This window comes from Rhinatrema bivittatum, chromosome 5 (assembly GCF_901001135.1).
Source record: "Rhinatrema bivittatum chromosome 5, aRhiBiv1.1, whole genome shotgun sequence".
Classification (NCBI taxonomy): Eukaryota; Metazoa; Chordata; class Amphibia; order Gymnophiona; family Rhinatrematidae; genus Rhinatrema; species Rhinatrema bivittatum.
In genome coordinates, this window is record NC_042619.1 from 3,549,217 (window position 1) to 3,575,324 (window position 26,108).

Here is a 26,108-nt window from a genome sequence, read left to right on the forward strand (position 1 = left end):
GGCGACTGTAGGGCACTGCTGATTTGCAGCTTTGGGAGAATGAAAGGGGAAAGGTTTTGATGAGTCGTGGTTTACATGAAATCGATGTCACTGTTTATTTAGGATGGTCCTGGGGCAAGGGTCAATCCTGGGGGAGGGCATTGAGGTGAGAGTTATGTTGTAAGAAATTCCGGGATGCGAGTGTTGAAATCCCACGCTGTGGGACATATAAAGTGAGCAGGACTTGGGGACCCCTGCCTCCGTGTGTGTGACTCTCTGTACGGAGTGAGGGATCCTCTGCTCACTCTGGCAAGATGAAAGGCCTTTTCTTAATTTACTGCCTGTGTTGCAGCCTAGTGCTGGCTCTCACACTACCTATGTAAGTACAAACCGTCTGCATTTTTCATCTTTGTGCTATATACACGTATGTGGCTGTGCTCTATACATGTGTGTAGCTGTGCTATGTACGTAAATGTGTGAGTGCTGTTTGCACACATGTGGCTATGCTGTGTACATGTGTGTAGCTCTGCTATGTACGTAAATGTGTGAGTGCTGTTTGCACATGTATGTGGCTGTGCTCTATACATGTGTGTAGCTCTGCTATGTACATAAATGTGTGAGTGCTATGTACATGTGTGCTCTGTACATGTGTGTAGCTGTGCTATGTACGTAAATGTGTGAGTGCTGTTTGCACACATGTGGCTGTGCTGTGTACATGTGTGTAGCTGTGCTATGTACGTAAATGTGTGTGCTGTTTGCACAAGTATGTGGCTATGCTGTGTACATGTGTGTAGCTCTGCTAGGTACGTAAATGTGTGAGTGCTGTTTGCACATGTATGTGGCTGTGCTCTATACATGTGTGTAGCTCTGCTATGTACGTAAATGTGTGAGTGCTGTTTGCACATGTATGTGGCTGTGCTCTGTACACGTGTGTAGCTGTGCTATGTACGTAAATGTGTGAGTGCTGTTTGCACACATATGTGGCTGTGCTCTATACATGTGTGTAGCTGTGCTATTTACATAAATGTGTGAGTGCTGTTTGCACACATATGTGGCTGTGCTCTGTACATGTGTGTAGCTGTGCTATATATGTAAATGTGTGAGTGCTATTTGCACACATATGTGGCTGTGCTCTGTACATGTGTGTAGCTGTGCTATATATGTAAATGTGTGAGTGCTATTTGCACACATATGTGGCTGTGTGCTGTACATGTGTAGCTGTGCTATGTACGTAAATGTGTGTGCTGTTTGCACAAGTATGTGGCTGTGCTCTATACATGTGTGTAGCTGTGCTATGTACGTAAATGTGTGCGTGTTGTTTGTACATGTATGTGGCTGTGCTCTGTACAATGTGTGTAGCTGTGCTATGTACGTAAATGTGTGTGTGTGCTGTTTGCACACGAATCTGGCTGTGCTCTGTACATGTGTGTCTTGTATATGGTTTTTACTCAATGTTTGTAGACACAGTAATATCTTGTACTGTGTTTTTTAAATCTTACAGAATATTATTTTATCTGTATTCTGACACGTTAAAGCAGTTTACATTCAGGTACAGAAGCTACTTCCCTGTCCCCAGAGGGCTCATAATCTAAGTTTGTGCCTGAGGCAGTGGAGGAAGAAGTGACTTGCCCAAGGTCACAAGCAGCAGCAGCAGTGGGATTTGAACCCTGGCTTCCCTGGTTCTCAGCCCTCTGTGCTTAACAATAGGTTACTCCTATCAATAGAAGGAGAATCTAGGAGGTGTAGTGGAAAGCAATATAAAGCATTCAAATGGCATCCAATCATAAAAACATAAGAACATGTCAGACCAAGGGTCCATCAAACCCGGTATCCTGTTTCCAACAGTGGCCAATTCAGATCACAAGTACCTGGCAGGATCCCAAGGGGTAGAGAGATTTCAAGCTGCTTATCCCAGGAATAAGCAGTGGGTTTCTGCAACTCTGCCTTAATAATGGCTAATGATCTTTTCCTCCAGGAACTTGTCCAAACTTTTTTAAATGCAGCTATTCTAATAGCTTTCACCACATCCTCTGGCAATGAATTCCAGAGCTTAATTATGCATTGAGTAAAAGAATATTTTCTATTATTAGTTTTAAAAGTATCACCCAGTAAGTTCATTGTGTGTCCTCTGATCTTTCTACTTTTCAAAAGAGTAAACAACTGATTAATGTTTACTTGTCCCCTTCCACTCATGATCTTAAAGACCTCTCTCATATCTCCCCTCAGCCGTCTCTTCTCTAAGCTGAACAGCCCTAACCTCTTTAGTCTTTCCTCATAGGGAAGCTGTTCCATCCCCTTTATCATCTTGGTCTCCCTTCTCTGTACCTTTTCTAATTCTGCTATATCTTTCTTGAGATGTGGTGACCAGAACTGCACACTGTTAGGAAGCGCTAGGAGAGCGATTCCGCTTTCCAGGGGTTTGTGTGTCCTTGGACCACGGCTGGACCCCAGAGGAACTCCTAAGAGGTGCAGAGGCAGGCGAGGCATGCACGAGCATGGGCTGGACAGGAGCAAAGCTGGGCTGAAGACAGACGATGGAATCCGGAGCAGGAGCAAGACTGGAACGAAGACAATGATGACAAAGATACTGACCCTCCACCGGACCTGCACGCTTCGAGAAGATCATCAACACAATGGTGGTTGTATGAACAGTCTCCAACTGTTCCAAGCCCTTTCAGACCTGCTGCTGGGTAACGGCAAGAAGCGACAGGCTGGATGGAGGCCAGGGGCAAACGAAGACCTTGGATGAAAACTCAAGCGAAGACGTAGGTACTTGGACGAAGACTCAAGCGAGGACACTTGGACGAAGACGAAGGATCAGGTTCTGTAGACAAGGAGTCAGGAGCGAGGTTCAAGAGCAGGGTTGAGACTGTGATGCAGTGCACCCTACACAGCCCACCCACGGGGCTGGTCGCAGACCACGCTGGGACTGGCACAGACTCTAGATGAGATAGTGGAGTAACTGAGAAAGGCATGTTGCAGAAACTGTAGAGGCCTGCACCGGGGCGCGCCCTACACAGCCACCAGTACGGTACAGGTTCTGGCAGAGTCTTTAGCATGGACGGAGCAGGCACAAGGAATCCGAGGGCGAGCAAAGTTCAAGACACAGGGCCAAGACAGGACTTGGCTTCAAGAAGGGATTACCCTCCGGAGGCTTGAGCTGCAGAAGTGAGGAAGGGATTGTATCACGAAGCGCCCTACTCAGCCCACCCATGGAACTGGTCATGGACCATGACATGGCACGCCAGGAAAGGTGGCGACGAGGAAGCTGGGGTTCAGGACATCAGGGCTGGATCACAGACACCAGGAACGGAGGACGGACATCAGGGCTGGATCACAGATGTGAGGAAAGGAGGACGGACATCAGGACGAGACATGGAGCTCCGACAGGAAACAAAGAACACAGGACCTTGAAGAAGAGCTGGAACAACGAGACTCCTGGAGCAAAGGACAGGAATATCCAGGAGCATCTTACGAAGGCAACGCTGGAATGAACGCTGGGCCCTTTTGTAGGGCTGAAGAGGACAACGCCCAGGGAGGAGCCAGCAGGGGGCCACACCTGGCTGGCCCTTGAAATACCAAAAAGAGGCACGGGCCCGCACCTAAGGAAATCCAGGAAGCAGAGCAGGATCGCAGGTGGCGTCCTCAGCCACGTGGAAGGCCCGAGGAGAACAAGGCAGGCAGTGGGAGCAGCCCTGCCGTGGAGCTGGAGGAAGGCAGGCTGCAGGAGCGGCTTCCTGCCGCAAAGATGAGCAAAGACACCAAGAGTCCATCAAGCCCAGCATCCTGTTTCCAACAGAGGCCAAACCAGGCCACAAGAACCTGGCAAGTACCCAAACACCAAGAAGATCCCATGCTACTGATGCCACATTAGTAACACGAGCAATTTATCACTCTGTATCTACCTTACGGGCCGATACAGTAAAAATCGCGGGAGAGTAGGCAAGCACCCGCTCTCCTGTGCGTGCGATACAGTAATTTAATTTATTTAAATTAGGGCCGGCGGTAAAAAGAGGTGCTAGGGACACTAGTGCGTCCCTAGCACCTCTTTTCGGACAGGAGCGGCGGCTGTCAGTGGGTTTGACGGCCGATGCTCAATTTTGCCGGCGTCGGTTCTCGAGCCCGCTGACAGCCACTGGTTTGGAAAACAAATGCTGGCAAAATCGAGCGTCCGGTTTTCAACTCGCGAACCGTGGGCCTATTTCAAATTTTTTTTCTTTTACTTTTTTTAACTTTCGGGACCTCCGACTTAATATCGCCATGATATTAAGTCGGAGGGTGCACAGAAAAGCAGTTTTTACTGCTTTTCTGTGCACTTTCCCAGTGCCCGGAGAAATTAGCGCCTACCTTTGGGTAGGCGCTAATTTCTTAAAGTAAAATGTGCGGCTTGGCTGCACATTTTACTTTCTGAATCGCTCGCGAATACCTAATAGCGCCTGCAACATGCATTGGCATGTTGTAGGCGCTATTAGGTTCGGGGAGGGTTGGACGCGTGTTTTCAACACACTATTACCTCTTACTGAATAAGGGGTAAAGCTAGCGCGTCCAAAACGTGCATCCAATCACGGGTTAACAGTGCGCTCCGCCGGAGCACACTGTACTGTATCGGCCCGTTAGTAATCTGTATGCCTTATTACACTGCAGTTGCTTCTCTTATTATGCTATAGCCATTAGAGCCCCTGTAAAAGTAAAGCAAATTAATAATACCTTTTCAGACACCATAGGCCTCAAGACAGCAGTACCACAGGGAACTGCCCTATCGGCCACACTGTTCAACGTATACATGTTACCACTATGTCACCTACTGGCCGGATTAGGTCTCAGTCACTACATATATGCAGATGATGTTCAGATACTTGTACCAGTTCAGGATACACTGGATAAAACTTATGAACTCAGTTATGTATTCGAAAATCATTAAGCAGCTACTTACACAGATGAAATTGATTTTAAATGTTATCCTTTTAGAAAGGAAAACCTTAGATTTAGATCAAAAATGAACAGTACTGCAAGATAACTTCACGATTAAACTAGCAGATAATGTACGAGACCTAGGAGTCTGCATTGACCCTGAGCTTAACTTTAAAAACCACATAACAAATAAAGTAAAGGAAGGTTATAGTAAACTTATGATGCTTAGACGATTAAAGCCGTTATTGACACAAAGTGATTTCAGAATAGTTCTGCAATCTTTGATTTTTGATAGGACAGATTATTGTAATTCAGTACTACTTGGCCTTCCATCCTCTGCAGGTACTTCAGAATGCGGCAGCGAGGGTCTTAACGGGTAGTGGAAAAAAAGATCATATTACTCCTATTCTGATATCCTTGCATTGGCTGCCTGTTAAATATAGGATTCAATTTAAAGCACTTTGTACAATACACAAAGCAATTTACGACGAGAAAGTGGATTGAATTAATACGGTAATTCGGCTGCACACGCCGCAAAGAAATTTAAGGTCTGCAAATAAAGGCCTGCTCTCTATTCCCTCGGTAAACTCTGCCCGCCTCACCCAAGTCAGAGAAAGAGCGATCTCACTGGCCGGACCCAAACTATGGAACGCGTTACCTACAGACGTAAGATTGCAAGCAGATGTCAAGAAGTTTAAAAAGGATCTTAAAACCTGGCTGTTTGAGAAAGCTTACTCGATAGGAAACGGTGGATAACTTTAATATCTCTTAGTCTTATGGTAAAATGTTTTATGCTTCATTTTATCTTTTATTTCAGTTTATTAACTATATTTTATGATTAAGAGACTTTTCGTATGTATCACTGTGTATAGTGAATGTATTGCACTGTGTCAGTGAGAAGTGTGCACTTTAAATTATATTTTCATATGTTTTGCTGGAGACATATTGTTTGAAGGTAACAGAAGTTTGTGTTTTAGTACAGAAAGCAACTTGATGAATCAACATTTCTATCAATAAAGCTTCTTAAAAAAGTAAATCAAAGTTAAAATAAACTGCCTCCGACTCTCTTTAAAATAGCACTTTGAGTTTGGCGTAAAGCCGATTGTCCTGGAGACGGAATACCCAGCAGATGTCCCGGCAATGGGAAACTAGATCCTTGGAGAAGACTAAGATGTCATCAAAGTACACGACCAGTTACTCATATAGAAGGTCCCAGAAGATCTCATTCATCGTGTTTTGAAACACAGCTGGGTCATTGCACAAGCCGAACAGCATCACCATCATCATCAGGGGTGTTGAAGACTGTTTTCCATTCACCACTGTGACACAGTGAACGAATGGCATTGTAGGGCTCCCAGAGGTCCAAGTTACAGAAGATCTTTTGTTCCTTGTAGACGGTCAAACCACTCGGAGATTAAAGGCAAGGCATATAATGGTCCTTCTGGGTAACAGCTGCAGGGACAGAGAGTCCCACCCTTCTCTTCTACGAAGAAAAAGCCTGCACCAACTGCGGAAGTGGACCTTGTCCAAGTTCTCTTGTATATACTCAGACTTAACCTTCATCTCAGGTAGGGACAAGGGGTTCATCTTTCCCCGAGGAGGTTTGGCTCCAGCAAGCAAGTCAATGGAGCAGTTCTACTCTCTGTGAAGGGGGCAAGCTGTCTGCACGTTTTTTGGAAAAGACATCGGCATATTGCGCATACTGTGGAGGAAGGCCTGCCAGAGCAGCGGATGCAGAGAGACATTGCCAGGTCTCTACCCCCTTTAAAAAAGCAAACAGAATTTGGGAATTATTAGAAAGGGAATGGTGAATAAAATGCAAAATGTCATAATGCCTCTGTATCGCTCCATGGTGAGACTGCACCTTGAATACTGTGTACAATTCTGGTCGCCGCATCTAAAAAAAGATATAATTGTGATGGAGAAGGTACAGAGAAGGGCGACCAAAATGATAAAGGGGAATGGAACAGCTTCCCCTATGAGGAAAGACTAAAGAGGTTAGGACTTTTCAGCTTGGAGAAGAGACGACTGAGGGGGGATATGATAGAGGTGTTTAAAATCATGAGAGGTCTAGAACAGGTAGATGTGAATCGGTTATTTACTCTTTCGGATAATAGAAGGACTAGGGGACACTCCATGAAGTTAGCATGTGGCACATGTAAAACTAATTGGAGAAAGTTCTTTTTCACTCAACGCACAATTAAACTCTGGAATTTGTTGCCAGAGGATGTGGTTAGTGCAGTTAGTGTAGCTGGGTTCAAAAAAGGTTTGGATAAGTTCTTGGAGAAGCTCATTAACGGGTATTAATCAACTTTACTTGGGGAATAGCCACTGCTATTAATTGCATCAGTAGCATGGGATCTTCTTAGTGTTTGGGTACTTGCCAGGTTCTTATGGCCTGGATTGGCCAATGTTGGAAACAGGATGCTGGGCTTGATGGACCCTTGGTCTGACCCAGCATGGCAATTTCTTATGTTCTTATGTCATTTGTATGCTGATATGTTTGTTTTATTGTATTTTAGATTTTATGCTTATTTGGATTGAGAAGTGGTCTATACTTATTTATAAATAAATATCTGGCAGCTGACATGTGGCAGTGTTTTGAAGGGATCTATACTTGCTTGAAATGAATGTGCAATTTGAACCAAAAAGCCCATTTTTGGTTTGCTAATTTCAGATGAAGCAAATCCTCCTTAGTGCTTTCAAAAAATGAGAAAATGTTTGAATTTTTCATTTTGGCAAGTAACAGAACACATTATTATTTGCTGAAAAATGTGGAAAAAAAAATCTCGCCCTCGCTGAAGCTGTGTCTCTCTTTGGGGAGAGGAGCAGGAGCAATCCCGAGCCCCTCCTGCCCCGCTGGTTCCACCGTAGAAATGGCAGAGTGGAATTAGGTTTTAGCTGTAAAAGCCACTTGCTGCTAGCGGCTGGAGGGGAGCGATTCAGGGTGGTCGCTGCCCCTTTCACAGGAGAGAAAGAGATTCAGTGACAGAGCCGTGCTGCTGAATAGCCTTTGTAACAGGCCGATACAGTACAGTGAGCTCCGACGGAGTGCAGTGTTAATCCGCCCTGGGACGCGCGTTTTCTCTTACCCCTTATTCAGTAAGGGGCCAAAAACGCGCGTCCAACCCGCGGCACCTAATAGCGCCCTCAACATGCAAATATATGTTGATGGCCCTATTAGGTATGCGCGCGGGATACAGAAACTAAAATGTGCAGCCAAGCCGCACATTTTACTGTTCGAAATTAGCGCCTACCCAAAGGTCGGCGCTAATTTCTTCCTGCACCGGGAAAGTGCACAGAAAAGCACTAAAAACTGCTTTTCTGTGCACCCTCCAACTTTATATCATGGCGATATTAAGTCAGAGGTCCCGAAGGGTAAAAAAAGTAAAAAAGAAAAAAAAATTTGAAGTCGGCCAGTGGCTGTCCGGGTCAAAAACCGGACGCTCGATTTTGCCGGTGTCCGGTTTCCGAGCCCGTGGCTGTCAGCGGGCTCGAGAACAGACGCCGGCAAATTTGAGCGTTGGCTGTCAAACCCGCTGACAGCCACCGCTCCAGGCCAAAAGGAGGTGCTAGGGACGCGCTAGTGTCCCTAGCACCTCCTTTTGCCCGTTTCTACCGCCGGACCTAATTTAAATACTGAATCGCGAGCACAGGCGATGCAGTATTTAACTCACTTCTCTGGATTTTTTGCTTTTCGAGCCCTAAATACATAAACCCTGGAGGAGAGGAGAGGAGAGAGTGATAGAGACACTCAGATACTAAGAAAGGTGTAAATAAAGTAGAAAATGCAAATTTCTTTGGTGGAAAGTTCATTCTCTGATATGAGAGAGAAAGATTCAGGAGTAAGATAAGGAAAGGTTTTGCAGTAGAGAGAGCGATGATCTGCCAGGAGAGGAGGTGGTGGGTGCAGACACAGTGACAGGACTGGAGAGGCCCGGACGCTCCCCATCCTGAAGCCCAGAGATGAAACGGCAGCTGCAGCACAGAGCAGGAAGCTTGCACTCGCTGGGCAGGCCCGGGCTCTAGCTCCCTGCCCAGAGCTCTTTCAGCAGGACGGCCCCGTTTCTTAGGGGCCTGTGCATTTGAGGGTGCATAGTGATGCACATTCAGTATTTGTGTCTCGGACACACATTTCCAGCACAAATATTAAACAGAAATCTAGAAACAACAACTTTCTGAGCATAGGAAGGGGCTCCATGTGCATTAGATGAAGGAGCATCTTCAGCATTTCTATGTGCGAGTACGGTATCTGCAAGTGTTCTGCGTCTGCATCTGTCACGTGTCTGTACATGTACAGGGAGGGATCTCACAGCACATGTGTGCGAGCACGGTATATGCATGTGTTCTGCGTCTGCATGTGTCATATGTCTGTATATGTACAGGGGAGGATCTCACAGCACATGTGTGCACCCACGGTATCTGCATGTGTTCTGCGTCTGCATGTGTCACGTGTCTGTACATGTACAGGGAGGGATCTCACAGCACATGTGTGCGAGCACGGTATATGCATGTGTTCTGCGTCTGCATGTGTCATATGTCTGTATATGTACAGGGGGGATCTCACAGCACATGTGTGCGAGCACGGTATCTGCATGTGTTCTGCGTCTGCATGTGTCACATGTCTGTATATGTACAGGCTGGGATCTCACAGCACATGTGTGCGAGCACGGTATGGGCATGTGTTCTGCGTCTGCATGTGTCATATGTCTGTATATGTACAGGGGGGGATCTCACAGCACATGTGTGCGAGCACGGTATCTGCATGTGTTCTGCGTCTGCATGTGTCATATGTCTGTACATGTACAGGGTGGGATCTCACAGCACATGTGTGCGAGCACGGTTTCTGCATGTGTTCTGCGTCTGCATGTGTCCTATGTCTGTATATGTACAGGGGGGGATCTCACAGCACATGTGTGCGAGCACGGTATATGCATGTGTTCTGCGTCTGCATGTGTCATATGTCTGTATATGTACAGGGGGGGATCTCACAGCACATGTGTGCGAGCACGGTATCTGCATGTGTTCTGCGTCTGCATGTGTCACATGTCTGTATATGTACAGGGTGGGATCTCACAGCACATGTGTGCGAGCACGGTATCTGCATGTGTTCTGCGTCTGCATGTGTCATGTGTCTGTATATGTACAGGGTGGGATCTCACAGCACGTGTGCGAGCACGGTATCTGCATGTGTTCTGCGTCTGCATGTGTCATGTGTCTGTATATGTACAGGGTGGGATCTCACAGCACATGTGTGCGAGCACGGTATCTGCATGTGTTCTGCGTCTGCATGTGTCATATGTCTGTATATGTACAGGGGGGGATCTCACAGCACATGTGTGCGAACACGGTATCTGCATGTGTTCTGCGTCTGCATGTGTCACATGTCTGTATATGTACAGGGAGGGATCTCACAGCACATGTGTGCGAGCACGGTATCTGCATGTGTTCTGCGTCTGCATGTGTCATGTGTCTGTATATGTACAGGGTGGGATTTCACAGCACATGTGTGCGAGCACGGTATCTGCATGTGTTCTGCGTCTGCATGTGTCACATGTCTGTATATGTACAGGGTGGGATCTCACAGCACATGTGTGCGAGCACGGTATCTGCATGTGTTCTGCGTCTACATGTGTCGTGTCTGTATATGTACAGGGTGGGATCTCACAGCACTTGTGCGAGCACGGTATATGCATGTGTTCTGCGTCTGCATGTGTCACGTGTCTGTATATGTACAGGGTGGGATCTCACAGCACATGTGTGCGAGCACGGTATCTGCATGTGTTCTGCGTCTGCATGTGTCACGTGTCTGTATATGTACAGGGTGGGATCTCACAGCACATGTGTGCGAGCACGGTATCTGCATGTGTTCTGCATCTGCATGTGTCATGTGTCTGTATATGTACAGGGTGGGATCTCACAGCACATGTGTGCGAGCACGGTATCTGCATTTGTTCTGCGTCTGCATGTGTCATGTGTCTGTATATGTACAGGGTGGGATCTCACAGCACATGTGTGCGAGCACGGTATCTGCATGTGTTCTGCGTCTGCATGTGTCACATGTCTGTATATGTACAGGGTGGGATCTCACAGCATGTGTGCGAGCACGGTATATGCATGTGTTCTGTGTCTGCATGTGTCATGTGTCTGTATATGTACAGGGTGGGATCTCACAGCACATGTGTGCGAGCACGGTATCTGCATGTGCTCTGCGTCTCCATGTGTCACGTGTCTGTATATGTACAGGGGGTGATCTCACAGCACATGTGTGCACGCACGGTATATGCATGTGTTCTGCGTCTGCATGTCTCATGTGTCTGTACATGTACAGAGTGGGATCTCACAGCACGTGTGCGAGCACGGTATATGCATGTGTTCTGCGTCTGCATGTGTCATGTGTCTGTATATGTACAGGGTGGGATCTCACAGCACGTGTGCGAGCACGGTATCTGCATGTGTTCTGCGTCTGCATGTGTCACATGTCTGTATATGTACAGGGTGGGATCTCACAGCACATGTGTGCGAGCACGGTATATGCATGTGTTCTGCGTCTGCATATGTCACGTGTCTGTATATGTACAGGGTGGGATCTCACAGCACATGTGTGCGAGCACGGTATCTGCATGTGTTCTGCGTCTGCATGTGTCACGTGTCTGTACATGTACAGGGTGGGATCTCACAGCACATGTGTGCGAGCACGGTATATGCATGTGTTCTGCGTCTGCATGTGTCATATGTCTGAATATGTACAGGGTGGGATCTCACAGCACATGTGTGCGAGCACGGTATATGCATGTGTTCTGCGTCTGCATGTGTCACATGTCTGTATATGTACAGGGGGGGATCTCACAGCACATGTGTGCGAGCACGGTATCTGCCTGTGTTCTGCATCTGCATGTGTCCTATGTCTGTATATGTACAGGGTGGGATCTCACAGCACATGTGTGCGAGCACGGTATATGCATGTGGTCTGCGTCTGCATGTCTCATGTGTCTGTACATGTACAGGGTGGGATCTCACAGCACGTGTGCGAGCACAGTATATGCATGTGTTCTGCGTCTGCATGTGTCATGTGTCTGTATATGTACAGGGTGGGATCTCACAGCACATGTGTGCGAGCACGGTATCTTCATGTGTTCTGCATCTGCATGTGTCACGTGTCTGTACATATACAGGGTGGGATCTCACAGCACATGTGTGCGAGCATGGTATCTGCATGTGTTCTGCGTCTGCATGTGTCATGTGTCTGTATATGTACAGGGGGGGATCTCACAGCACATGTGTGCGAGCACGGTATATGCATGTGTTCTGCGTCTGCATGTGTCATGTGTCTTTATATGTACAGGTTGGGATCTCACAGCACATGTGTGCGAGCACGGTATATGCATGTGTTCTGCATCTGCATGTGTCATATGTCTGTACATGTACAGGGGGGGATCTCACAGCATATGTGTGCGAGCACGGTATCTGCATGTGTTCTGTGTCTGCATGTGTCATGTGTCTGTATATGTACAGGGGGTGATCTCACAGCACATGTGTGCACGCACGGTATATGCATGTGTTCTGCGTCTGCATGTCTCATGTGTCTGTACATGTACAGGGGTGATCTCACAGCACATGTGGGCACGCACGGTATATGCATGTGTTCTGCGTCTGCATGTCTCATGTGTCTGTACATGTACAGGGTGGGATCTCACAGCACATGTGTGCAAGCACGGTATATGCATGTGTTCTGCGTCTGCATGTGTCATATGTCTGTATATGTACAGGGTGGGATCTCACAGCACATGTGTGCGAGAACGGTATCTGCATGTGTTCTGCGTCTGCATGTGTCCTATGTCTGTATATGTACAAGGTGGGATCTCACAGCACATGTGTGCGAGCACGGTATCTGCATGTGTTCTGCATCTGCATGTGTCATGTGTCTGTATATGTACGGGGGGGATCTCACAGCACATGTGTGCAAGCACGGTATCTGCATGTGTTCTGCGTCTGCATGTCTCATGTGTCTGTACATGTACAGGGTGGGATCTCACAGCACATGTGTGCGAGCACGGTATCTGCATGTGTTCTGCGTCTGCATGTGTCCTATGTCTGTATATGTACAAGGTGGGATCTCACAGCACATGTGTGCGAGCAAGGTATCTGCATGTATTCTGCATCTGCATGTGTCATGTGTCTGTATATGTACGGGGGGGATCTCACAGCACATGTGTGCACGCACGGTATATGCATGTGTTCTGCGTCTGCATGTGTCATGTGTCTGTATATGTACAGGGTGGGATCTCACAGCACATGTGTGCAAGCACGGTATCTGCATGTGTTCTGCGTCTGCATGTGTCATATGTCTGTACATGTACAGGGGGGGATGTCACAGCACATGTGTGCAAGCACGGTATCTGCATGTGTTCTGCGTCTGCATGTCTCACATGTCTGTATATGTACAGGGGGTGATCTCACAGCACATGCCCTCTTTCTACAGGAAAAAGTCTAAACACGATGACACTGGAGCCAGCCTACACCCCAAAGATCCTGAAAGCTACAACACCAGTGAGTACCACACAGACCTTCACTGTGGCACAGAGCAGAGAGGTAATCATAGTGGGAATACAGTGCAGCTAAGACATGACATTCTCAGGGCTGGGATACAGCACGAATGCTGCAGGGCATCTCGGGGCTGGGATACAGCACGGATACTGCAGGGCATGTCAGGGCCGGGATACAGCATGGACACTGCAGGGCATGTCAGGGCTGGGATACAGCACGGATACTGCTGGGCATGTCAGGGCTGGGATACAGCACGGATACTGCAGGGCACCTCAGGGCTGGGATACAGCACGGATACTGCTGGGCATCTCAGGGCTGGGATACAGCACGGACACTGCAGGGTATGTCAGGGCTGGGATACAGCACGGATACTGCAGGGCATCTCAGGGCTGGGATACAGCACGGACACTGCTGGGCATGTCAGGGCTGGGATACAGCATGGACACTGCAGGGCATGTCAGGGCTGGGATACAGCACAGATACTGCAGGGCATCTCAGGACTGGGATACAGCACGGATACTGCAGGGCATCTCAGGGCTGGGATACAGCATGGATACTGCAGGAGACTCAGGGCTGGGATACAGCACGGATACTGCAGGGCATCTCAGGGCTGGGATACAGCACGGACACTGCAGGGCATGTCAGGGCTGGGATACAGCACGGATACTGCAGGGCATCTCAGAGCTGGGATATAGCACAGATACTGCAGGGCATCTGAGGGCTGGGATACAGCATGGATACTGCAGGGCATCTCAGGGCTGGGATACAGCACGGACACTGCAGGGCATGTCAGGGCTGGGATACAGCACGGATACTCAGGGCATCTCAGGGCTGGGATACAGCACGGATACTGCAGGGCATCTCAGGGCTGGGATACAGCACGGATACTGCAGGGCATCTTAGGGCTGGGATACAGCACGGATACTGCAGGAGACTCAGGGCTGGGATACAGCACAGATACTGCAGGCCATCTCAGGGCTGGGATACAGCACGGATACTGCTAGGCATCTCAGGGCTGGGATACAGCACGGATACTGCAGGGCATCTCAGGGCTGGGATACAGCACAGATACTGCAGGGCATCTCAGGGCTGGGATACAGCACGGATACTGCAGGGCATGTCAGGGCGGGGATACAGCACGGATACTGCAGGGCATCTCAGGGCTGGGATACAGCACGGATACTGCAGGGCATCTCAGGGCTGGGATACAGGACAGATACTGCAGGAGTCTCAGAGCTGGGATACAGAACGGATACTGCAGGGCATCTCAAGGCTGGGATACAGCACGGATACTGCAGGAGACTCAGGGCTGGGATACAGCACAGATACTGCAGGCCATCTCAGGGCTGGGATACAGCACGGATACTGCTGGGCATCTCAGGGCTGGGATACAGCACGGATACTGCAGGGCATCTCAGGGCTGGGATACAGCACAGATACTGCAGGACATCTCAGGGCTGGGATACAGGACAGATACTGCAGGAGTCTCAGAGCTGGGATACAGCACGGATACTGCAGGACATCTCAGGGCTGGGATACAGCACGGATACTGCAGGAGTCTCAGAGCTGGGATACAGAACGGATACTGCAGGACATCTCAGGGCTGGGATACAGCACGGATACTGCAGGGCATCTCAGAGCTGGGATATAGCACGGATACTGCAGGGCATCTCAGGGCTGGGATACAGGACAGATACTGCAGGAGTCTCAGAGCTGGGATACAGAACGGATACTGCTGGGCATCTCAGGGCTGGGATACAGCATGGATACTGCAGGAGTCTCAGAGCTGGGATACAGCACAGATACTGCAGGGCATCTCAGGGCTGGGATACAGCACGGATACTGCTGGGCATCTTAGGGCTGGGATACAGCACGGATACTGCAGGGCATCTCAGGGCTGGGATACAGCACGGATACTGCAGGGCATCTCAGGGCTGGGATACAGCACAGATACTGCAGGGCATCTCAGGGCTGGGATACAGGACAGATACTGCAGGGCATCTCAGGGCTGGGATACAGCACGGATACTGCAGGGCATCTCAGGGCTGGGATACAGCACGGATACTGCAGGGCATCTCAGAGCTGGGATACAGAATGGATACTGCAGGACATCTCAGTGCTGGGATACAGCACGGATACTGCAGGGCATCTCAGGGCTGGGATACAGCACGGATACTGCAGGGCATCTCAGGGCTGGGATACAGGACAGATACTGCAGGAGTCTCAGAGCTGGGATACAGAACGGATACTGCAGGGCATCTCAAGGCTGGGATACAGCACGGATACTGCAGGAGACTCAGGGCTGGGATACAGCACAGATACTGCAGGCCATCTCAGGGTTGGGATACAGCACGGATACTGCTGGGCATCTCAGGGCTGGGATACAGCACGGATACTGCAGGGCATCTCAGGGCTGGGATACAGCACAGATACTGCAGGACATCTCAGGGCTGAGATACAGGACAGATACTGCAGGAGTCTCAGAGCTGGGATACAGCACGGATACTGCAGGACATCTCAGGGCTGGGATACAGCACGGATACTGCAGGAGTCTCAGAGCTGGGATACAGAACGGATACTGCAGGACATCTCAGGGCTGGGATACAGCACGGATACTGCAGGGCATCTCAGAGCTGGGATATAGCACGGATACTGCAGGGCATCTGAGGGCTGGGATACAGCACGGATACTGCAGGGCATGTCAGGGCTGGGATACAGCACGGATACTGCAGGGCATCTCAGGGCTGGGATACAGGACAGATACTGCAGGAGTCTCAGAGCTGGGATACAGAACGGATACTGCAGGACATCTCAGGGCTGGGATACAGCACGGATACTGCAGGGCATCTCAGAGCTGGGATATAGCACGGTTACTGCAGGGCATCTGAGGGCTGGGATACAGCTCGGATACTGCAGGGCATGTCAGGGCTGGGATACAGCACGGATACTGCTGGGCATCTCTGGGCTGAGATACAGCACGGATACTGCAGGTGACTCAGGGCTGGGATACAGCACGGATACTGCAGGGCATCTCAGGGCTGGGATACAGCACGGATACTGCAGGGCATGTCAGGGCTGGGATACAGCACGGATACTGCTGGGCATCTCAGGGCTGGGATACAGCACGGATACTGCAGGGCATCTCAGGGCTGGGATACAGGACAGATACTGCAGGAGTCTCAGAGCTGGGATACAGAACGGATACTGCAGGACATCTCAGGGCTGGGATACAGCACGGATACTGCAGGGCATCTCAGAGCTGGGATATAGCACGGTTACTGCAGGGCATCTGAGGGCTGGGATTCAGCTCGGATACTGCAGGGCATGTCAGGGCTGGGATACAGCACGGATACTGCTGGGCATCTCTGGGCTGAGATACAGCACGGATACTGCAGGTGACTCAGGGCTGGGATACAGCATGGATACTGCAGGGCATCTCAGGGCTGGGATACAGCACGGATACTGCAGGGGATGTCAGGGCTGGGATATAGCACGGATACTGCTGGGCATCTCAGGGCTGGGATACAGGACAGATACTGCAGGAGTCTCAGAGCTGGGATACAGCACGGATACTGCAGGGCATCTCAGGCCTGGGATACAGCACGGATACTGCAGGGCATGTCAGGGCTGGGATACAGCACGGATACTGTTGGGCATCTCAGGGCTGAGACACAGCACGGATACTGCAGGAGTCTCAGAGCTGGGATACAGCACAGATACTGCAGGTGACTCAGGGCTGGGATACAGCACTGATAATGCAGGAGTCTCAGGGCAGTTTATAAATAAAATAGAATTGAACAGAATTTTTAACAACATTTTGCAGTTTAAGGTTTGTCCTGTCTTCCAAGCGTTTAGTTCGTCATAGAGCTCGATATACAGCGAGTTCAGAAGAGCAAGGGTAGGAGGAAACCTGAGAAAATCCTTCCTTATCTGAGGTAGAATTGAAAGCCATGCAGACGAATAAATGAATTCTGCCCGGCTAAAAGCACCGAAGCAGTCGCAGCTCAGCCCCCTTTTATAGCAGCATTGGGGGGGGGGGGGGGGGGGGGTCCGGATCAGGACCTGGTTGGGATTTTGTTATTGTGCCCCCAGCCTTGTCTGCAGGCGCGACATTACCCTCCCTACCCAGGCACCTTCAATTTGCAAATTAGCGGCAAGTTAAGTGCAATGCAAGTCACTTTCAATCAGTCCTAATGAAGGAAAGAACTGGGAGTTCCCCTGCACTGTGATCTGCAGCCCCGAGGCTCCCGAGTTAGTGAATCCCGAGGGGCGCTGGAGCCAGCCCCCTGCAACCCCTCCAGAATCAACAGCAGTGATGAGCTGACACCGGGGGATTCTGGACAGATTAACACACCTAATGCAATAAAGGCAGATAAAAACAACACAACAAACGAGAAGTAATAACAACCTATAATATTTAAGAACTGTGATTTCAATGAAAGCTAATGGCATCAACCAACTAATCGCAACAATAAGGCTTTCCTGACAAAAGAAAAGTACTAGGCAGATGCTTGCTGCAATAAATGTGTTTTTCAAGGACCTTGGGAAGATCAGATCCAGTCCTCACAGCCTCTGGCAGCAAATTCCATAGAACAGGTTCAGCAACATAAAAAAGTAGGAATTTCAAGTAGATTTTTGGAAGATGATGTGAGTAAGCACGAGGGACCATAGATCTTAAGAAATGAATTAAAACACAATGAAGCAATGCCATTAATTGCTTTAAAAACGAAAATGATATTCTTACATTTCAGCCACCAAGCAATAGGTAAGCAATGACCTTTAAAGAGAGCAGGCATAATGTGATCTCTTAACTTGGTGCCAGTGGTAAGGCCAGCTGTGGCTTTCTGTACCTAAATATAAGACATTGCAATAGTCCGCCTGAATGATTATTAAGGCCTGGGATACGGATCTCAGGTCAGCTTCCAGCCAGTAACCAGAGCTTATAAAAAACAATTGCAAATCAGGTTACTGACTGGGGTTTGAAAGGTAAAATCCCCAGATTCTGAAGCTTCCTAGATATAACTGTAGGAACACTTTCAAATGGAGATCAATCAACTGGAGAATAGACAGGAATAAAGTTGTGTTTTTTTTAAACATTGCATTAAGTGTGCCAGAAGACCAAAGAGCAAACGGAGAAAGCTTGCTTGGATAAGGTGTAATACCCTGCGATACTTCATCCTTAGCAGGAGAATCATGGACCCCTTAATTCTTTATCTGTTGTCAGTGGATTGGTGAAGGGAAAAGTTACCCAGTACCTGGATATTCAATGGAAAATACCACGGCAGGAAGTCCATTCAATATCACCCAGGGAGCTTGTAAGACAGCAGACGTACCCAGCGTTCACCAGCTAAACCTTTATCCACCTTCCCCAATGCCATCTCTTTTTTATCTGGGTACATTTTGTCCAGAGATGACACCCAGACAAAATGCTACCAGCCAGTGGGAGGAAATATTCACATCTCAGACAAATCCTTTTAATATTCACCTTCAGTTTACTGCAGCAGTGCAACGTCTCCTCTTTATCCAGTGGGGAGCTGTATTTGGATTTAACTTCTCCTCTTTATCCAGTGGGGAGGTGTATCTGGATTTAACTTCTCCTCTTTATCCAGTGGGGAGCTGTATTTGGATTTAACTTCTCCTCTTTATCCAGTGGGGAGCTGTATTTGGATTTAACTTCTCCTCTTTAACCAGTGGGGAGCTGTATTTGGATTCAACTTCTCCTCTTTATCCAGTGGGGAGCTGTATTTGGATTTAACTTCTCCTCTTTATCCAGTGGGGAGCTGTATTTGGATTTAACTTCTCCTCTTTAACCAGTGGGGAGCTGTATTTGGATTTAACTTCTCCTCTTTAACCAGTGGAGAGCTGTATTTGGATTTAACTTCTCCTCTTTATCCAGTGGGGAGCTGTATTTGGATTTAACTTCTCCTCTTTATCCAATGGGGAGCTGTATTTGGATTTAACTTCTCCTCTTTATCCAATGGGGAGCTGTATTTGGATTTAACTTCTCCTCTTTATCCAGTGGGGAGCTGTATTTGGATTTAACTTCTCCTCTTTATCCAGTGGGGAGCTGTATCTGGATTTAACTTCTCCTCTTTATCCAGTGGGGAGCTGTATCTGGATTTAACTTCTCCTCTTTATCCAGTGGGGAGCTGTATCTGGATTTAACTTCTCCTCTTTATCCAGTGGGGAGCTGTATTTGGATTTAAATTCTCCTCTTTATCCGGTGGGGAGCTGTATCTGGATTTAACGTCTCCTCTTTATCCAGTGAGGAGCTGTATTTGGATTTAACTTCTCCTCTTTATCCGGTGGGGAGCTGTATTTGGATTTAACTTCTCCTCTTTATCCGGTGAGGAGCTGTATCTGGATTTAACTTCTCCTCTTTATCCAGTGGGGGAGCTGTATTTGGATTTAACTTCTCCTCTTTATCCAGTGGGGAGGTGTATCTGGATTTAACTTCTCCTCTTTATCCAGTGGGGAGCTGTATCTGGATTTAACTTCTCCTCTTTATCCAGTGGGGAGCTGTATTTGGATTTAACTTCTCCTCTTTATCCAGTGGGGAGCTGTATCTGGATTTAACTTCTCCTCTTTATCCAGTGGGGAGCTGTATCTGGATTTAACTACCCAAGCACAGTTGGTAGGGCCCTGCCCTGGAGGGTCTACAATTTAAGGGGCTCATTTACTAAGCCGCAGTATTTTTTCCTGAGAGAAAAATATTGTAGGAACCCTTACACTTATACAGAATCACAATATGCAATGGTTCTCTAATCAATTCATCTTCTGCAACCCCCAAGAGACCTACCAGAACACACCATCAGGCGAAACTTGTTACACCATCACCCAAAACATACAAACTTAGATCCACAGGAGAACGCTCTCTCACCATTGCAGGAATAGCCCAATGGAATAAAATGCCCCCAAGCCTCCGACAGGAATCGTGCCACAGGAAATTCCTGCAAAACCTCAAGACCTGGCTTTGCAAGCAGTCATACATACGCTTGATCTTTTCCCTACCTTACCCACCCTCTGGCGCTTTCCCTTTTCCCCTGAATCACTGCCTTAGATAATTCATTTCCTTACACGTCCTCACTGCACATTTCTTCACTTCCACCTAATCATTCTCTATGTATGCACAACTACACTTACGCTCATACATATTTATGTTCATCTGTAATTATGATCTCATTATGATTATACACGTTCATATACATATTGCTCCTCGATTCTTATGCTTATACGTGCTCGTATATGCTCATACTGTTCCTTGCTCATTGATACTTATGTTACTATGTTTGCGTGTTTTATGTACTTGTTTCCAGTTATTATATTCTTGTGTTATATGTAAAGCCTGTTGTCTCATTATGTTTCAGTGTGAACCGAGGTGATGTTTCTAAACCTGCCGCGGTACATAAACTCACTTAAATAAATAAAGCCACAGTAATTGGCTCTGCCGCTTTGTGACTCCTGTGCTAATGTTCCTCATCTTTAAATACTACAGGGGGGAAACACCTCAGCGGTAAATGCCCTCCAAAGATCAGGCTTTGGCGGCTGCAGGACTGCGTGGCCGCCAGCACTTAAAGGAGCCGACAGCCCCTCCCGAAACTACAAAAAATCCCGGGGGTCTGCACAGACCCCCCTGTGCCACCCCCTGTGGGCAGCCTGTTTTCAAACTAAAAGTCTCCCTGCCTTTTTCTGCCCGTGTGGGGGGAGCATAGTGGGGGCCGTCAGCCCCTGTAAAACAGGGCCCTAGTTAATTAACATCCTGCTGCTCCCAGGGAAGGTCACCTGCGACTCGAGTTGTAGCTAACCTCAGGTCAAATAACGCTGCTTACTACTTTTTTGGCAAGCTGTGTCGATTTGCATTGTTTAAGGTATTTATGAGATGATTAGCATGCATTTGCATGGCATGGTGCTGGGGCTGAAATAAAGTGAAGTATTTGAAATATCTGGCACTATCCCCCACGTTAGGCTGTTTCTGGCCTAATGCGACTCAGTGGACGACTCCCTAAGTTTGTAGCATAAGCAAGGTCACAGGGCAATTCAGCGGGATCGGAAGCCTGGCTTCTGCTTTAATCAAAAGGTCGCTAGGGGACGTCACCACATGCTACACTCACTCCAATACTCGCAGTCCTGCCTTCCCATAGCTGGGGTTGTTGCTTCTCAGTGCTAGCAGTTAGTGCCGTTTTGTTACGGTAAGTTTGCTGTTTTTTGCAGGGTTTTAGTTGCAGGGAGCTTGTGTTGCTATTCCTGAGATATCAGCGGAAGATGAATTTTCATGTTCGCTACCCCCTGTTCTTGCCCAGGTCTGGCCGATCGCTGTACAGCTGAAGGCTTCGACGCAGTTTCTCTGGATGACAGTGGAATGATGAACTTCTTCCGAGGTAACGCACTGATGCTGGCTCCGAGGGTCTGTGTGATCTGTGATGAGCATAAGGGAAAGCCTCTTTCTATTTCAGTATAAAGCTGAGTTTGAAAGAACTGGTGGCAGGCAGGGTCCATGCAGAGTGAATTCTGGCAGTGTTCGAGTTTCACACCCTCATTTCACTGAGAAACAAGTTGCAAACAGACTCTGTAGACTTTCACTGAGTATCATCTGAAGAGCCTCCTTGTAGCTCAAAGGCTCTGACAGATTGAAACAGTAATCGTCCAGATGTGACTCCTCAGTCTAACGGTCCCTCACTGTGTCTAATCTCTGACCCCATCCATCTGACATCCCTTTGCTGTGTCCAAGCTCTGAACATCTGCCTAATGTCCCCTCTCTTTGTCTGACTTTTGACCCCATCACCCTGATATCCCCTCGCTATATCCAAGCTCTGATGGTCTCAGCCTAACATCCCCTCAATGTGTCCTACATCTGATCCCCCTCAGCCTAATGTCCCCTCGTTCTGTATCAGTTCTGACCCCTCAGCCTGACATCACTTCTGTGTCTGACCTCTGACCCCTCAGCCTGACATCATCTCCCTGTGTCTGACAGCTGATCCCCCTCAGCCTGACGTCTCCTCTCTGTGTCTGACATCTGATCCCCATCAGCCTGACATCACCTCTCTGTGTCTGACATCTGATCCCCCTCAGCCTGACGTCCCCTCTCTGTGTCTGACATCTGATCCCCCTCAGCCTGACGTCTCCTCTCTGTGTCTGACATCTGATCCCATCAGCCTGACGTCCCCTCTCTGTGTCTGACATCTGATCCCCCTCAGCCTGACGTCCCCTCTCTGTGTCTGACATCTGATCCCCCTCAGCCTGACGTCCCCTCTCTGTGTCTGACATCTGATCCCCCTCAGCCTGACATCTCCTCTCTGTGTCTGACATCTGATCCCCCTGAGCCTGACGTCTCCTGTCTGTGTCTGACATCTGATCCCCCTCAGCCTGACGTCTCCTCTCTGTGTCTGACATCTGATCCCCCTCAGCCTGACGTCTCCTCTCTGTGCCTGACATCTGATCCCCCTCAGCCTGACGTCTCCTCTCTGTGTCTGACATCTGATCCCCCTCAGCCTAATGTCCCCACGTTGTGTATCAGTTCTGACCCCTCAGCCTGACATCACTTCTGTGTCTGACCTCTGACCCCTCAGCCTGACATCATCTCCCTGTGTCTGACAGCTGATCCCCCTCAGCCTGACGTCCCCTCTCTGTGTCTGACATCTGATCCCCCTGAGCCTGATGTCTCCTGTCTGTGTCTGACATCTGATCCCCCTCAGCCTGACGTCTCCTCTCTGTGTCTGTCATCTGATCCCCCTGAGCCTGACGTCTCCTGTCTGTGTCTGACATCTGATCCCCCTCAGCCTGACGTCTCCTCTCTCTGTCTGACATCTGATCCCCCTCAGCCTGACGTCTCCTCTCTGTGTCTGACATCTGATCCCCCTCAGCCTGACGTCTCCTCTCTGTGCCTGACATCTGATCCCCCTCATCCTGACGTCTCCTCTCTGTGTCTGACATCTGATCCCCCTGAGCCTGACGTCTCCTGTCTGTGTCTGACATCTGATCCCCCTCAGCCTGACGTCTCCTCTCTGTGTCTGACATCTGGTCCCCCTCAGCCTGACGTCTCCCCTCTGTGTCTGACATCTGGTCCCCCTCAGCCTGACGTCTCCCCTCTGTGTCTGACATCTGATCCCCCTCAGCCTGACGTCTCCTCTCTGTGTCTTACATCTGATCCCCCTCAGCCTGACGTCTCCCCTCTGTGTCTGACATCTGATCCCCCTCAGCCTGACGTCTCCCCTCTGTGTCTGACATCTGATCCCCCTCAGCCTGACGTTTCCTCTCTGTGTCTTACATCTGATCCCCCTCAGCCTGACGTCTCTTCTCTGTGCCTGACATCTGATCCACCTCAGTCTGACGTCTCCTCTCTCTGTCTGACATCTGATCCCCCTCAGCCTGATGTCTCCTCTCTGTGTCTGACATCTGATCCACCTCAGCCTGACGTCTCCTCTCTGTGTCTGACATCTGATCCCCCTCAGCCTGACGTCCCCACTTTGTGTCTGACATCTGATCCCCTCAGTCTGACGTCTCCTCTCTGTGTCTGACATCTGATCCCCCTCAGCCTGACGTCTCCACTTTGTGTCTGACATCTGATCCCCCTCAGCCTGACGTCTCCTCTCTGTGTCTGACATCTGATCCCCCTCAGCCTGACGTCTCCACTTTGTGTCTGACATCTGATCCCCTCTCTGTGTCTGACATCTGATCCCCCTCAGCCTGACATCTGATTCCCCTCAGCCTGACGTATCCTCTCTGTGTCTGACCTCTGACCCCCTTAGCTGAGTGTCTGCTCCCTGCATCTGTGCTCTGATGCTGTCGGGCCTGTGTCATTTCCTCTCATCCTCGGCTTCTTTCTTTCCAGGTAATTATGTGTGGAAAGGCTTCAGAGGGACAGCAGAGTTAATAAATGCCACGTGGCCAGAAATTGATGGGGACATTGATGCAGCCTTCCGTATTCACCATAAGAACAAGCCAGAGGCTCATGAAAGGATGTATTTATTCAAGGTGAGCACCGAAAATGCCAACAAGACAGGGCAGAAACCCACTTCAGGGTCCCACATCCTTGTGCCATAGATTAGAGACTGAAATATACATCTGAAGTTTAAGAATAATGCAATTTGTTATACTGTCAGGCAGTGTCAGCTCCATATCTCACAGAGTAAAGACCTGATCACGTGAGTAACTACCTCGAGCCCAGCTCCATGCCCCAAAGATTCAGGAGCAGGTCTGAAACCCACTGACTCCACATCAGAATTTCACCTCAGGGGCCCAGCTCCACATCTGACAGAATCGGAGCCAGAATAAGCATCGCAGACGTGCCAAGGCATCAGAAGGGAGTCTCACGCTCGCCTCCACTCAAGCACTGGTGAAGATGAGTGCGTGGAGTCCTCACCCCCCACAGCGGCGGCAGGGGGATAATGTGCCCATGGAGGTCCCTTTCTCCATGAGCTGAAGAGGCAAACTGTGATGGCACCAAAGCTCATGCTCGGCAGATCAGAGGAGGTGAAGGCAAGGTGGACAGAGAGAGGGAAAGGAAGCGAGAGTGAAAACGTTTCACCTCCCCTCCCCTTCCCACTCCATCTCACTGCTCAGCTCACTTTGCCTTCCTTCCCACTGAGAAGGGAGGGGAGGAAACGATTGCTGAGCTGAGTAAGTAGAAGGGAAGGGAAGGAGTTGTGAGTGAGAGAGAAGGGAGAAGAAGTGAGAGGGAGAGGAAAGAGGATGAGAGGAGGAAAGGAAAGGGAGGAGAGGTGAGAGGGATGGAAGAGAGAAGAAGGGAACGAGAGGGGAGGGAGTGAGAGGGTTGGAAAGGAAGGAGGAGTAAGACAGCAGGAAGGAGGTGGCTGGGAAGGGAGAAGGAGTGAGTAAGAAGAGGAGTGAGAAAGGTGGGGAGGGGGGAGGAGTGAGAGCAGGAAGGGAGTGAGGGGAGGGAAGGAGGAGGAGTGAGAGATTAAGAACTGAATGAGATGAGAGAAGGGAGGAGTGAGAGGGAAGGGGTGGGAATTGAAGAGGGAGTGAGAGAGGGAAGGACATGAAAGGAGGAGGAGTGGGAGAGAGGGAAGGGCATAAGGACAGGGAAGGGAGGAGGAGTGAGAGATTGAGAAGAGAAAGGTAAAGTGAGAGGGAAGGGGTGTGAGGGGCAGAAGGGAAAGAGGAGTGAGAGAGAGGGAAGGGTGTGAGGGGCGGGAAGGAGGAGTGAGAGAGAGGGAAGGGTCTGAGAGCTGGGAAGGAAGGAGGAGTGAGAGGGAAGGGCTGAAGGAGGAGGAGTGAGAGAGGGAAGGGTGAGGGGAGGAAATGGAGGAGGAGTGAGAGAGAGGGAAGGGTGTGAGGGGCGGGAAGGAAGGAGGAGTGAGAGAGGGAAGGGTGTGAGGGGCGGGAAGGAATGAGTGAGAGAGAGGGAAGGGTGTGAGGGGCGGGAAGGAAGGAGGAGTGACAGAGAGGGAAGGGTGTGAGGGGCAGGAAGGAAGGAGGAGTGAGAGAGAGGGAAGGGTGTGAGGGGCAGGAAGGAAGGAGGAGTGAGAGGGAAGGGCTGAAGGAGGGAAAGGAGGAGGAGTGAGAGAGGGAAGGGCAAGGGGAGGAAATGGAGGAGTGAAAGAGAGGGAAGGGTGTAATGGGGAGGGAAGGAAGGAGGAATGAGAGGGAAGGGCTGAGGGGAGGAAATGGAGGAGGAGTGAAAGAGAGGGAAGGGTGTAATGGGGAGGGAA

The 26,108-nt window shown here is 49.3% G+C and overlaps 1 protein-coding gene across 2 annotated transcripts in view; it reads left to right on the forward strand.

Moving 5' to 3' along the window:
• The first annotated feature begins 225 nt into the window (after positions 1–225).
• HPX (hemopexin) overlaps positions 226–26,108 on the forward strand; it is a 53,325-nt gene continuing 27,442 nt past the window's right edge. Inside the window, exons 1-4 of one of the 2 annotated variants that reach the window (XM_029601907.1) lie at positions 226–358; positions 13,373–13,482; positions 21,738–21,815; positions 24,266–24,408. In XM_029601907.1, coding sequence (XP_029457767.1) covers positions 294–358; positions 13,373–13,482; positions 21,738–21,815; positions 24,266–24,408 — 396 coding nt within the window. In that variant the 5' untranslated portion in view covers positions 226–293. The remainder of the gene's footprint in view (positions 359–13,372; positions 13,483–21,737; positions 21,816–24,265; positions 24,409–26,108) is intronic. The other variant, XM_029601908.1, reaches the window with a different exon arrangement.